At 39.9% G+C, this 13,067-nt stretch overlaps 4 protein-coding genes across 20 annotated transcripts in view; all 4 read left to right on the top strand.

Moving 5' to 3' along the window:
• The window catches only part of jph1a (junctophilin 1a), a 67,980-nt gene extending 65,432 nt beyond the window's left edge, over positions 1-2,548 (top strand). For all 4 annotated transcript variants that reach the window (XM_085938774.1, XM_085938775.1, XM_085938776.1 and 1 more), the window contains one exon: positions 49-2,548. The gene's annotated coding sequence lies outside the window, so the exon portion shown is untranslated. The remainder of the gene's footprint in view (positions 1-48) is intronic.
• A 3,083-nt stretch (positions 2,549-5,631) lies between these two features.
• On the top strand, positions 5,632-7,172 carry LOC147041673 (elongin-C). Its single transcript, XM_085938788.1, has 4 exons — positions 5,632-5,862; positions 6,311-6,336; positions 6,449-6,592; positions 6,734-7,172. The coding sequence occupies exons 2-4, from the start codon at positions 6,333-6,335 to the stop codon at positions 6,922-6,924; spliced, it is 339 nt and encodes a 112-aa protein (XP_085794914.1). The 5' UTR covers positions 5,632-5,862; positions 6,311-6,332; the 3' UTR covers positions 6,925-7,172.
• A 731-nt stretch (positions 7,173-7,903) lies between these two features.
• Positions 7,904-11,608, top strand: ube2wb (ubiquitin conjugating enzyme E2 Wb). Of its 3 annotated transcripts, none has more exons than XM_085938785.1 (6): positions 7,904-7,977; positions 8,730-8,821; positions 10,054-10,156; positions 10,238-10,393; positions 10,506-10,581; positions 10,659-11,608. In XM_085938785.1, the coding sequence occupies exons 1-6, from the start codon at positions 7,963-7,965 to the stop codon at positions 10,670-10,672; spliced, it is 456 nt and encodes a 151-aa protein (XP_085794911.1). In that variant the 5' UTR covers positions 7,904-7,962; the 3' UTR covers positions 10,673-11,608. The 3 variants fall into 3 exon arrangements, with proteins under 3 accessions (XP_085794911.1, XP_085794912.1, XP_085794913.1); XM_085938786.1 differs by lacking the exon at positions 7,904-7,977 and adding an exon at positions 8,000-8,476; XM_085938787.1 differs by lacking the exons at positions 7,904-7,977; positions 8,730-8,821 and adding an exon at positions 9,757-9,897.
• A 1,364-nt stretch (positions 11,609-12,972) lies between these two features.
• stau2 (staufen double-stranded RNA binding protein 2) overlaps positions 12,973-13,067 on the top strand; it is a 40,670-nt gene continuing 40,575 nt past the window's right edge. For all 12 annotated transcript variants that reach the window (XR_015069136.1, XR_015069138.1, XR_015069142.1 and 9 more), the window contains exon 1: positions 12,973-13,065. The gene's annotated coding sequence lies outside the window, so the exon portion shown is untranslated. The remainder of the gene's footprint in view (positions 13,066-13,067) is intronic.

Consider the following 13,067-nt stretch of genomic DNA (forward strand, 5'->3'; position numbering starts at 1 on the left):
ATATCGCAGACTCCAAAGATAACGGATGAAAAAGGTTTCTGTTTGCAGTGAAAAAAAGACGGCTAGCTATGCAGTTGCATCGCCCGCCTTGAAAAAAGAAAATGGCGCCGATGAGTCGCCGTGCCAGCCGGAGGTGTTTGGTTAACAGCGTAACACCGCAGAGAATCGGGGAGGAAGGCGTCACTACCACCGACCTGTCACGGGCCTCGTGTGGACCACCCCTGCCAATTAGCACTCCTTTGGGCTTCTGGAAAATCTGAGGTGAAATGTTGTGTCTAGTGAGTTGTAATAAACCAATCAAACGTAGTGGAAGTCGTTTCAACACGCCGCCGGCGCCGAGGCGAACGGCGGCCCCGAGGAGGCCCGACGGACTTTGCTGCCGGGAGAAAGCGGAGCTGCACTTTTAGATGACGGAAGCAAACAGCTGCCTTTCTATTTTGCCATCGCCAGGAGGTGACGATGGCGGCGGGGCGGGAGTGAGGTGTGGAACAGTCACGGTGGGAGCGCGAGGAGCGTTTTTTATTTTTTATTTTTTCCCCCGGCGGGGTGGGGGAGTTCCCGCCGCTTTATACAACAGCAAGCTGGTCCGGCCGTGTTGCTAATATGTCAGTGCTAGCACGGTCACTCGCCAGTCTTAGCGTTTTCAAAGCACTTCATGTTTGTCCAGCTCCATCCAGCACTGCTCCGAACCCCCTCGCCCCCCCCCCCCTTCCCCTCCCCAAGTTGCATGGTACTGTTTTGGCTTTTTTTTTTTTCATTGTATTGTGTTTACTCTTTGTCTTTCTTGGGATAGTGGAAACCCTTTTCTTTTATTTTATTTTTTTAATTCCCACACCGATTGATTGAGTTGTATTTTATTGTAAATGCAAGTGCAATATGTATTTTATTTTTCAAAAGAGTTTGGAGTATATTTTGCCCAAAATTAAATTATATCATTGTTCCTAAAGTATAATTTAGCGTAGAGTTGGGGAACCTATATCTTATCTCATTCAAAAGAACATTTGAGTCGATCTGGAGCTCCATTTAATAGATAATATTTAATTAAAAAAATTATATATATATTATTATTATTTATACGTTAACGTTACCTACTCCTGATGTCGATTGACAGCTAGCAAAGGAAGTTTATTGACGCTGCCTGTCGAGAGTTTTGTTGAGAAACGTCTTATTGTTATTTATTGAAATCCAAATCAAATGTTTGAATATGTATTGCAACACATGCCTACACGACACTACTAGGGAGGAGTTGGAATTATTCAGGTGTGCTGAAGAGGAACGATGGCTCTTAAAGTCTTTAACAGTACTACTGTTTACCTTTTTCAAAGATAAGGATGTTGAGAGTCACCATCCTTGTCTTAATATTGCGCAGGATACTCGTGACTGTTGTCATCCGCTGAGTCATCATTTTTAAGCTCTCCTCATAAGAACTGTCTATCGCCTCCGTTGCAGCTAAGGCATGACTTTGATTTTTTTTTAATGGTTATTTCATAGTTTACTGTCATGACTAAAGATCAAAAGTTTTTTTTGTGTCTGCAAACTCTGGTAATTACTAGATATGGGCGTTCCCTTCATCGACTTTTGGCGAAATCAACAGTGACTGAATTGCTCAATTATTTGGGATTTTCTAAACAACAGAACGTGATATGTATTATGCAATTTTTCACAGTTTCAAATAGTTTCCAGGTGTCTTTAGAAAAGGGTTGACATTCTTCCATCACAATACACAAAGGATAAAGAAATACGGAATATTTGTCGCCATGACAACCGGGGCAGAGCTACGAGCTAGCGGCATAGCAAGCAATTACTCTGTTGCTAACTTAGTGACCTTTACAACCTCCTTGTGATTTTTTTTGTGGCCGTTTTAGGGACGTCTGAAGTCTCTGCTGCAAGAGATGTTCTCCATATAGTTAGCTTACGCTCATCTGCGCTAACACTGCAGCTCTGCTTACCTTTTTTTTTTTTGGGGGCTTTGACATGATAGTGCTTCTGTAAAGTCCAGCTGCCGGAATCTGGTCATTGCTTGACAATGGTGACTCTAGGTCAGGTGTAAAAGTTTTACTTTTTTTTTTTTTTTTTTTTTACAAATTTACAATTTTTTCAATTTTACGGAGTAGTCTTGAGGCAGCAAATTATTATTGAATCAAAAGTGGCTCTGTTTCAGTAATTACAAAAGTAATGCACTCCATGTCCACGTATTAAACTCCGCACAAGAATCAAATATTAATCGAATAATATTACCATTCTGGTCATCATTAAAAAGAGCTTTAATATTGATTAGTTTTCATTGCTTCGAACCTTTAACAAAGTCTTAATTAATCCATACAGTTCATTACATTTGTAAAACTGTGACATCACAACTAGCTTTCTAATGCGATGTATTTAAATTGAAATAATCGAAAAAATAGAAACAGAGTGAGTCAGCCAGCATCTTCTCAAACGTTATTTATTTACATTTTCTTTTGTACGGCTCTTTTGTCTTTAGCTCCATGAAGACGCGAGTTTTGTGTGAATTGAACAGTCTGTTTTGGGAATCTTTTTTTTTTTTTTTTTAAATGCAACATTGCATCTTGGAGACATTTATATATAGACAATCTATAATATTTCTAAGGATTTTTACAGAGCACAATACAGAATCTGGTATGAATGACGATGGGTATTTTTCTAACAATTTGCACACCTGTATTTTGACAGTGGCTATAACTTGTTTGTTATTGGTAACGTAATGCACATTATTCTAATGTTCGACAGTGAGATGGAGGGAAAACAAATTGACATTTCTAACCGGATGTATCGTTTGAGGACATGAAAGGCGAATAGATGTTTCCTTATGAGTATTTGGGGCGGGGGGAAATGTTGGAAACTTTTGAGACCTCAAGGCTCATGATTTGTGCAAAGTCTTTGGCGATGACTTGATGTGTATAACAATAAAAATGTTATGCCTTGTTATGTGATTTTCTTGTCTGATAATTTTTATATTTTGCATTTTATTCATGCGGAAATAAAATGGATTAAAAAGGAGCATTAAGGTCACACTGCAAAAAAAAAAAAAAAATAATCTGTTTTATTCACTTATTATCTATAATAAGGCGCGTAGCCTCCAAGCAATGAAAGTCCTCCTGTTGACCTTCTCATAATGAGGTCTCAAGGGAAGCTGGAGCTTGTAATCAAAGTGTCTTTGTCAGACTGTCGCATTCGTGGAGCGAGAACAGGCAGGTGCCTGTTTTTCACTGAGTGATGTTTTTCACTGTGTTGTGTTACATCTGCCTCCCTCATTTGCATGTGACTCACTTGAATTCTCACTTTTTTCTTGGAGTTCCTCTTTACCTACTGTCAGCATTTGCATCAAGTTGTTGCATCATACATTTTTGTATGACGGGCTAAGTGGAATTTGTGTGTACGTCCTCCTGAGAGTGTAAAACACAAATGTGACGGACGCCCCAGCTTGTCAAGAATGATATTCAATATCTGTGTTACTATTCTCATATGTGCAGGGTGTCCGCCAAGATTTAAGTGCACTCGGTGCACAAATATAAACTGAAACCCTGTCGCTCTTTAGTGTCATCAAAGAGGCCGTTTAACGCATTCCAATGACAGCTAATGTCATGGAGGGCAATCATCTATTCATATTAGGCCAAGACAGCATTTCTTGCCCCTATTATATCTTCTTTTTAAATAATATTCAATCATGTAGTTCCTATTGTAAGAGAAAACTAAGACAGATAATACCAAAGTGTAATGAATTTAATTTACATATATTTGCTATAAATCGTTCCTTCGATAGTCGCATCAGACCGGAGAAGAAACTTGCTTCTAAAATTGGACGGAATCTCCTCAGTGTCCTGACATTTTTTTTTTTTTCCTTTTCCAAACTTGTGCTAAGCCATCAGTACGAACAAGATCCGCTTTCCGTGCCTTGCATAGCTAGCTTAGCTTAGTTTAGCTGTTAAATTTACATAGGCAAAGCTTGAGTTATAAAACCCTAAGCCCACCAAAGGCACCTGATCTGATCTGGGGGGTGGCTGTCCAAATTATTTTTAAAAACACACAAATTTGATCGCATGCCATTTAGATGTTAATATTCTCTTTACCGCAGCCATACTGTCGAGTGATTCCTTGCCCCAAATTACGCTTTAAATATTACGTTGGCCGCGAGCTATTGATGCTAAGCGGTTGTCACATCTGCTCACGTGTCATTTATGCCATTTAAAGCCTGACGCAGATGGATGGATGCATCGATGGAAAGATATTGAACATTCAAATATCAGGCCACTCCAAATGGCTGCAGGCAAGAAAGTAATGGGACAATTCATTGTGACAAGCCTTTGCCTCTTTTATCTAAAGTAATGCCCCCCCCCTCATCCTTTCCTATATCGCCACTAGACATTCTGACCTGGTTTCGCAATGCTTTGTTTTTTGTGTTGTCTGAAGGTAAGGAACTCAAGATGAGGACTTGCTCTCGTATGCTAGAGGGATGAAGACCAATTGGCATGACGAAAGATATTGTATATTGTGATTACAAGTGCATGCTGGTGTGTGTTTGTGTGTGTGTCAAGGAAGCCTCCCGAAAATAGAGCATCAAGCAGCTGCAGTAGGCCGCCGGCGTCATATCAGAGAGACATGAAAGCGGCCGACGCCACCCGCCAGCTCTGATCAGAAGCACTAATGGTGTAATGGAGGGGTTGGGGGGGGGGGCTGCAAGGTCACTGATTGCTTTCCACTGTGTGTGTGTGTGCACCAACAGAACTTTTTGGATCACCCTATGAAAGCCAGGCCTTACTATAAAACAAATACCAGGTCAGCGGCGTCACTTCTGCAGCATGCTTTATTTTTGATCCACAAAGACAGCACTGGACTATCTTAAGTGTAACAGCTCCGGGTTGCTTCACATTTCACCAGTCATCACTTTTTTGGACATGCAGCGACACTAATCAATGTCACATTCTGTACCTGACCGTGACTATCGGGACACTTTTCACTGTTCCCACGTCACAGCTTAAAGTTTGGCATCAGTGTTTCAAGTGGTTCTTTTTTGGAAGGCGAATGGAGGAGGAGGGGGGGGGGTTCTGACCGTGCAGCACGCATGCTTAAGTCACACATTCTAGCTTGCATGTAGATTTATGGGCCTGTGAAATGTCACTGTCACATGCTCACCTGCTCTCGTCCATCATTACCAGAGGAAACAGTCAGCAGATGAGCTATTCTGCAACACATACGACCCCTACAGGACAAAAAGTGCATAATAATTACCATCAGAAGTCTTGAAATATTAATATGTAATAGATTATATCTGTCGATAAATATTTATCCAGGCTTGCTATTTTAAATAAATGAACAGGACAGATATATGAAGCAACAATTTATCTAAGTCACAAATTTGATTTTCTGGGGTTGACAATGTAAATGCTCGACTGACGATGTCGATGAGCCGTTCGAAGATGACGCGTCATGTCAACGTCACGACTTGAAAGGTTTCTGTTTTGTCTAATTATGGCTTTATTTCCCAAGCAAACCACACGAGCACTTCAATGAACAAAAGGAGACAATTGATCCATGTTCTTGCACGTTGGGCACCTTTCTTTTGCAATTAGAAGGTATGGCAATTGTTACAAATGTTTCTGTAAGAGAAGTGGAATGTCTGGTGTAAAACAGACCCACAAACAATATTTTAAGTAAAATGAACAAAATTATATGCACGGCTTCAGTAAACTGTTTATTTGCAGAGACGGAACAAATGTCATTGCCACAGAAGCACCACGGGTCATTTTAAGTCACGCACAAGTGGGAACTATTTCCGGTTGTCAACATCCCGGCTGTTAAAGTTAGCTTAAGCATTATTGCCACTCCACAGTCTATCGACAAGTGGTAAGACTTATCCGATTTAATTATTTACTTAATGTTTAGTGTTTGGTACGATGGTGACTGTGGGAAGATTTTTTAATTCCTTGTTGTAAACGTGTCGTATTAGAAAGCATAAACGTGGGTGGTCACGGCATTAGCATGTTAGCCGTTCAGCATGAGCCAGCTAACTCCAGCTGCGGCGAACTCGGTTGGCGATTTTGATTGATATAAATGTAATTTTCACCACCGAGGATCGTAACAAAAAGCACTTCAAACGTAGTTTTCGCCTAAATCTGATTGTGTGGGTTTAAATGCCATGTTTCGTCAACATTTATTTAAAGGGCCCGTAATGGAATCAGCGTCCGGCACACATCACCACTCCCACTTGCCCGATTATATTTCATTACTCGTCCAAAGATGTGCATATCAATTAATACGCTTTTTTCTAATGCCATTCCATTGTCTTTGCTAGGAACAGACCCCCCTGCATCAGCATGGGTGAGTTATGTTTACTTTGCGAAAGAAACAGCCCCAGCTGTTAAGAAGGCATGCCGACAAAATTATTTACATATTTGGTTGACAGTTGTCAGAAACTTTGCTTGTTTTATAGATGGTGAAGAAAGGACCTATGGCGGCTGTGAAGGACCAGAAGCCATGTATGTAAAATTGATATCTTCAGATGGCCACGAGTTCATTGTGAAAAGAGAACACGCGTTGACATCGGGGACGATCAAGGCTATGCTGAGTGGTCCAGGTGAGGATCCAGACAATGTAGACCATATTATGATTTGGGATTGACATCAAAATATGAATATGACACAAGACAAAAGTATCTTTTTTGCTATTTGGACATGCTAGAGCTCATCATTGATGATCTCCCCCCCCCTTCACGCAGGTCAATTTGCTGAGAATGAAACCAACGAAGTCAACTTCAGGGAGATTCCCTCTCATGTCCTCTCCAAGGTCTGCATGTACTTCACTTACAAGGTCCGCTACACCAACAGCTCCACAGAAATCCCCGAATTCCCCATCGCTCCCGAGATTGCACTGGAACTGCTCATGGCAGCTAATTTCCTGGATTGCTAAAGTGTTGATGCAGTAACCTGCATCACTTGATGCTTTTCACTATTTAACTTGTTTTGCCATAAAACCTTGTAAAACATGATTTTGCATCAGAATATTAGTCATTGTTTAAGTATTAAAGGATTTCATTTTAATATAATGTATGAATACGGCAGACTGTGTTCACTCGGAACATGTGACAAACGTGTCTGTTCTTTCCACCATTTTCCCCGACCCCTGTCTTAGTAAACAGTTGTTTGAACCGTGACAAAGATTTGTCTCTTTCTTTCACAGCCACATGAGCTACAACTGAATTCTGACATTTGCAGTAATTTTAAGATTCAAAGGAGCAGCAACGAGTCATTTACCAGTTGTATGTGTTGTACAGGTATACCATTTTCAAATTCTTAGAGATGGACAAACATCCATATTATAATTTTTCTATTTTATAATTAAGAAAAGGCAAGTAAAAAATGCCAGAAACAAAATGGGGTGGCGTACAAAAGCTTAATGTACTTTACAAAAACAGACAGTAGGACATGGAGGAATATGAACCAGTGAGCATTACTAATAATGGCAAATTTCTTTGTAAATAATTGACAGAATATAATTTTTTGGTACTCGTGCATTTCAGACCAGTAGTTGTAGTCAATTCCACGAGACAAGTAATTCAATTCTATTTGCAAGTGTGACTATTTTGCAACCTGAGCAATTCTAATAGGCATTTTCATTTTCAAAATTCTAGTTTAAGATTTTTGCTTTTCAATTTTTCAGTTGAGTCCAATCATTTAAGAGATTTTAAATGTACATAAGGAAGTGTATAGAGCACGGATTTGTGAAGCCATTTCGGGCTCATCCTTTTCAGTCACTCTACTTGTTTTTTATTTTTTAGTCAAGTCATGAATAACATTTCCTGTGTGGATGAATAAATCATTTTGTGAAAGTGGAGGACAGTACAAATTTTTACGTCGCTGGGTTTGTCTCCTGTCAAAACAACTTGTGCCGTCACGTGTCCACTGACGTCACCATCCCCAGTACTGTTGGGGGGGTGGGGGTTACATCATGGCGTCGATGCAGGTAAGAGCACAAATGACAGCGGCCCCAAGTTGATCATGTACTTGCTTTTGTCCACACTCTCTGGACCTTTTTATTGTTTACTGCGTCATAAGTAACACACGGCTTTTAAATTAAGTAGAGATGACGTCAATGCGGATATGGTGACACGTTTCGACTTAAACTGTCCGGCGCTTGGCTTTTGCTAGCATTCCAAACGTTAGCCCATCATCAACAGCAAACCAGTTAGCCAGGGCGAAAATATTCATGCTCTGAAATGTCGTTCACCGACTGACATTCTTAATACCACAATTAATATGATGTAACGAGTTCAAATTTAAGGTTCGTGCAGTTAAACGACGACCGAGCGTTTGCTGTTCGGCTGAGTTAGCTTGTGAGGCGGTGCGCAGGTTGACCTGTTCTAGTTTCCTCTTGAGCTGAACAGGTGCATCGCTTCCTTAGGAAAACTACACAAGACGGAAACATCCGAATAAACACCAGGATCCAACGAATCACGATGCTTGTATGTGTGTAAACACCAAACTTGGAACGTGCCAACCCTTGTAAACATAATATTCGTCGTAGACACTCAGCCAATACACATTTAAGTATTCTTGCGAAAGTGACCTATCAAAATATTGTATATTAATCTCACTTGAATCGTAAGATTAAAATTTTGCCTTAAGTGGGCCATGCTTTTGTTTAAAATGATTCACTGTAGTCAAGGTTGTCTGTTTTTTTGCTTTTTTTTTTGTGTGTTTTTTTTAATTCTGCAGAAACGACTCCAAAAGGAATTATTAGCCCTGCAAAATGATCCACCCCCAGGAATGACGCTGAATGAAAAAAGTGTACAGAACACCATAACTCAGTAAGTATTCTATTTTTTTTTTACTTCAAATTTCCATAACAAGCATGCTCTCTGAATTGAAATTATTCAAATATAAATCAGCATACGAATTAATTTGCCATGAGCAATTTGAGTCATTTCCGTGAATGGCATTTGCACCACTATTACAGTATTACCTTCGTCCTTTTAAAATGGCAACATTCAAAGTGGACTGGTTGACCTTTCTGACTGGAGTTATTTGTGATACCATTAGCCGTTTAAATGTTTCATAGCGTTAAACACATTCAGTTGTTTTACAAGAGTGAATTTTAGTAAACAAGCAAATAATTCATCTTTATTCTGTGGTAAGACTGAAATGTTTTTTTTTTGCCTGGCAGAAAAGTCTTCCAACCAGTTCAGCTGGCTTCTGCATTGAACACACATCCGAACATGGTTTGGATGGGTGTGTCTTATAATGTTTTTTTTTTTTTTTAATGAGCCCTTGCATTGACATTGAATGAATTTCCATTTGCATTAAGCAAGTCTCGAGGGAGTCGTGGAAATATATATATTTTTTCCATGGACTTGAAGGTCAGGACGGTTTATTTCTCGAACATGGAAGAATGCATACTTTGTGGGTTTGTGTGTGTAACTGAGATAAGGTGTCAGTTTGTTTTTGTCTGTACGGAACACACTGGTTACTGTTAACAACGTGATAGCGCAAGTGGTGCGACTTTTCATATCTCATGCTAGGGGGTCAAACATACCGTTGTGAATTCCTCCTTTGACAGTTAATGTTTCTTAAATCATTTCCTTGTCCAGTCCATCAAATCTATTTGTCCTCCAGAACAAATAATTGATTTCAATGGAAACTTTTGAAAGCTGCTACAACTGGTAGCGGTGCATCGTGGCTGCGCTACATGATACTTCCTGGAGCTCTTTTCAAACACTGAAGTGTCAATATTGGGTCTTCTTAGATCGGAGTAAAGTGCTAACCTCGTTGTCGTGTGGCCTGAATGATCACACACAACAAGAGTTAGCGGAAAACTCCCCAAGGCTGTAGACCAAAGCCACAAGTTGTTGATGTTCTATCAGCTTCACTCACTGGAAGAAATTAGGTCAGCGGTTGCGATGCTGCTATCAATGACGTTTTTTTTTTTTTCCCCCCCTCATCCTTGGTGCTTTATATGATGAGAGCAGGCTATTGGTGTTACCGGACTGATTGAAAGGCATTCGATCATCTGATCTTCTGTACCTCCATTGTTTTTCTTCAGGTGGATCGTAGACATGGAGGGGGCCCCCGGGACGCTGTACGAAGGGGAAAGATTTCAGCTGCTCTTCAAATTTAGTAGTCGATATCCTTTCGATTCACCTCAGGTAAGCACCGCACGACCGCGCCAGTAAAATAAACGTCAGCGTGCCTCCAAATCTGAAGTCGTACTTGTCGTTCCGTTGCAGGTAATGTTCACGGGGGACAACGTACCTGTCCACCCTCACGTTTATAGCAACGGTCACATCTGTCTCTCCATCCTGACGGAAGACTGGTCACCAGCCCTCTCAGTGCAATCTGTTTGTCTTAGCATTATTAGCATGTTATCCAGCTGCAAAGAAAAAGTAAGGCGCCTTTTGGGAATGGGCTTCATTCAAAGATTCATTTCTTATGCCCATTGTTCAATTGATCAACCGTGGAGTCAAAGTCGCATTTTTTTTTTTTCTTCTCCCGCAGAGACGACCACCCGACAACTCCTTTTATGTAAGAACGTGTAACAAAAATCCAAAGAAGACAAAGTGGTGGTATCACGGTGAGTTCTTTGCCGGGCACGACCACGTGAAACCAAGCACCTATGTCTTTTCTAATCAACCGGCACTGTCTTCACAGATGATACTTGCTAATGTACAAAAAAAAAAGTTTGTAATAACCCCAGAAGAAAAAAAAAAAAAAAAGTCCCACTGACCTACGTAAAGCACTTTTGAATCATTCAGTCTCTGAACTCTGACCTTTGACTGGAACAATGGACAGACACCAATGCGCTGGAGGCTCTTGACTGCATTGCCCCCCCCCCCCTCTTGCCCCCCTCCCCTCACCAGTTGGGCAGTTTCATGCATGTTTTAGTTGGTAATAACAAAGAATGGAAAATCGATGGGAGGGGGCGGAATGATAGTCATGCAGTATGCAAGGTGTATTTTTGTGTATTTTCTGTTTTAAAAGATAATTATTGTTACATTTTTTTTTTTTTTTTGTGTGTGCGCGCGCGGACGTTGGGGTCCTTGTGTTGTGCAATAATAACCAACCGATGGACGCATGCTTGGGCTGACCATGAAGTTATCCGATTGGATTTCTAAAAGGGACCTGACCATCATAAACTCGAGAAGATGCTTCATCTTTTTTTTTTTTTTGACAATATATATATATATATACACCTTTATATGCACTGTAAGAGTATGTAGTTAAAAGGCACTGTCAGTACATCATCATTCCCAATATTGTAAGAACCCCCCCCCACACACACACACACACACACACGTACACACACATTGGTTTTGGTTCAATGCTGGTACAAATGGCAACAAAACAAATGTGGCATTAAGTCAAACTCAAAACAGGTCCTTTTTTATTTTTTATTTAATGAATGTCTCTTGCATTTTTCCTTTAAATCCTTTTCATGTCTAGTTTTTGTACTGTTTTGCGGATGAGGCTGTTGGTTAACATTTTTGATTGTGGTATTTTTATTTCCGCAAGGGTGGAGAATTGCGGGGGTAATGACGTAACAGTGTTGCGATTCTGCCTGGTCAGCGATATGGCTCAGGTACTTCCCCCCCCCCCCCCCCCCCCCCCACCAATAAAGATACCTATCAGATGTTGAATTATATTTTCACCAAAAGAGACTGTTATAAAATTATAACATGTCTGGAGCTATTGTATATAGGGCTTTGCTTTTTGGGGCGGGGTGTTAGAGGAAGTGGCTTAGTGATAATGGGTTGGCTTAGAACTTTAATGAGGATGTATACAGCCAGCTTCAAAGGATACTATAAAAAAAAAAAAAAAAAGATTCAGGTAGTTTTACAGTGACATTGCATGCATTTCTTTACTTTATTTGCTTAAGAGCATTGAACATTGAGACAGCTGTGATTTATTCCCCCCCCCCATGACTGACCGTGTTTGACAAGCTCGATATTGCACGGTCATTCAAAGCGTAATCATCATTCCTCAAGAAATCAATAAGATACTTGAATTTTCCATCTCGGTTTGTTTAGCGTTGCATTTGCTGTTTCCCCCCTCCCAGGTTTAGCTTGTCTTGAGTGGTGTGAACGAAATGGCACAGATCACAGCACACTAAGTGTATCGATAAGTTTCTTGAACTTTCTAGTTGACCATGTTTTTTTTTTTTTCCTTTTTTTAATGTCTCATTCACTGTTAGAGACATGATGGTACTGAAATGATTGTTTAAGAGCAGAGAGGATTTGTGAGGGGATATAATAAAAGCCTTCACGGAAGAGATTTTTTTATTTCAATTTAACTTGCGGGGTGACTAAGTTACGTGGGTCATTGGTTTTTCATTTTCCAATGTGGTTTGAACTCCCTAGTTGCAGATTTTATTATATATTATTTTAGTGACACTAATGAGGGTTTCATATTTATTTAAAAAAAAAATGTTCTGGGATGTTCAAGCTCTGTGTTATAGGTGCCTGTTCATTTTCATAATTGATAATAAAAGCAAAGATTCACTTTTGTTTAACTGGTGTGCGCGATCTGTGTAATGGTAGTTTTCTTACCTGTAACAAATATAAATGAACATTAATGTGAATATTAATTTAAGTGTGTGGTATAATATAGTTAAAATCTGAAAGAACATTCAGTACACGGCAAGCAGCTATATATAAAATTATATTAAAATTCGAGTTCCTCTAAAAACATTAGTTTTTCCTGATTTAATCGAATTTATAAAGTAAGTTGTGTTGAGAAATAAAGTCCGAATGGACGCTGCAAAATACGAAGACTAGGACTGAACCATTCAATAACCGTGGGTGTGTCCAATTCATTCTATATTTACCTCAAATCTCTTACGACGTTATAGAGACAATACAAAGCGTCCAATATTATCAAAACACACAAAACAATATCTCCCCACGCCTTTAAAAAAAATCCTAATCTGAATTCACCCGCCTTTTGATATACTTTTATTTTCATTACCCACACTTATCAAATGGTATGTTTCAACTGCCTCCAGTTCTCTTTAGTGTTTGCCAATGTTGGAGGTGTAACTGGGGTCTGGCCCTAAACAAAGGT

Source organism: Syngnathus leptorhynchus, chromosome 19, assembly GCF_054491065.1.
Source record: "Syngnathus leptorhynchus isolate UIUO chromosome 19, UIUO_Slep, whole genome shotgun sequence".
Lineage (NCBI taxonomy): Eukaryota > Metazoa > Chordata > Actinopteri > Syngnathiformes > Syngnathidae > Syngnathus > Syngnathus leptorhynchus.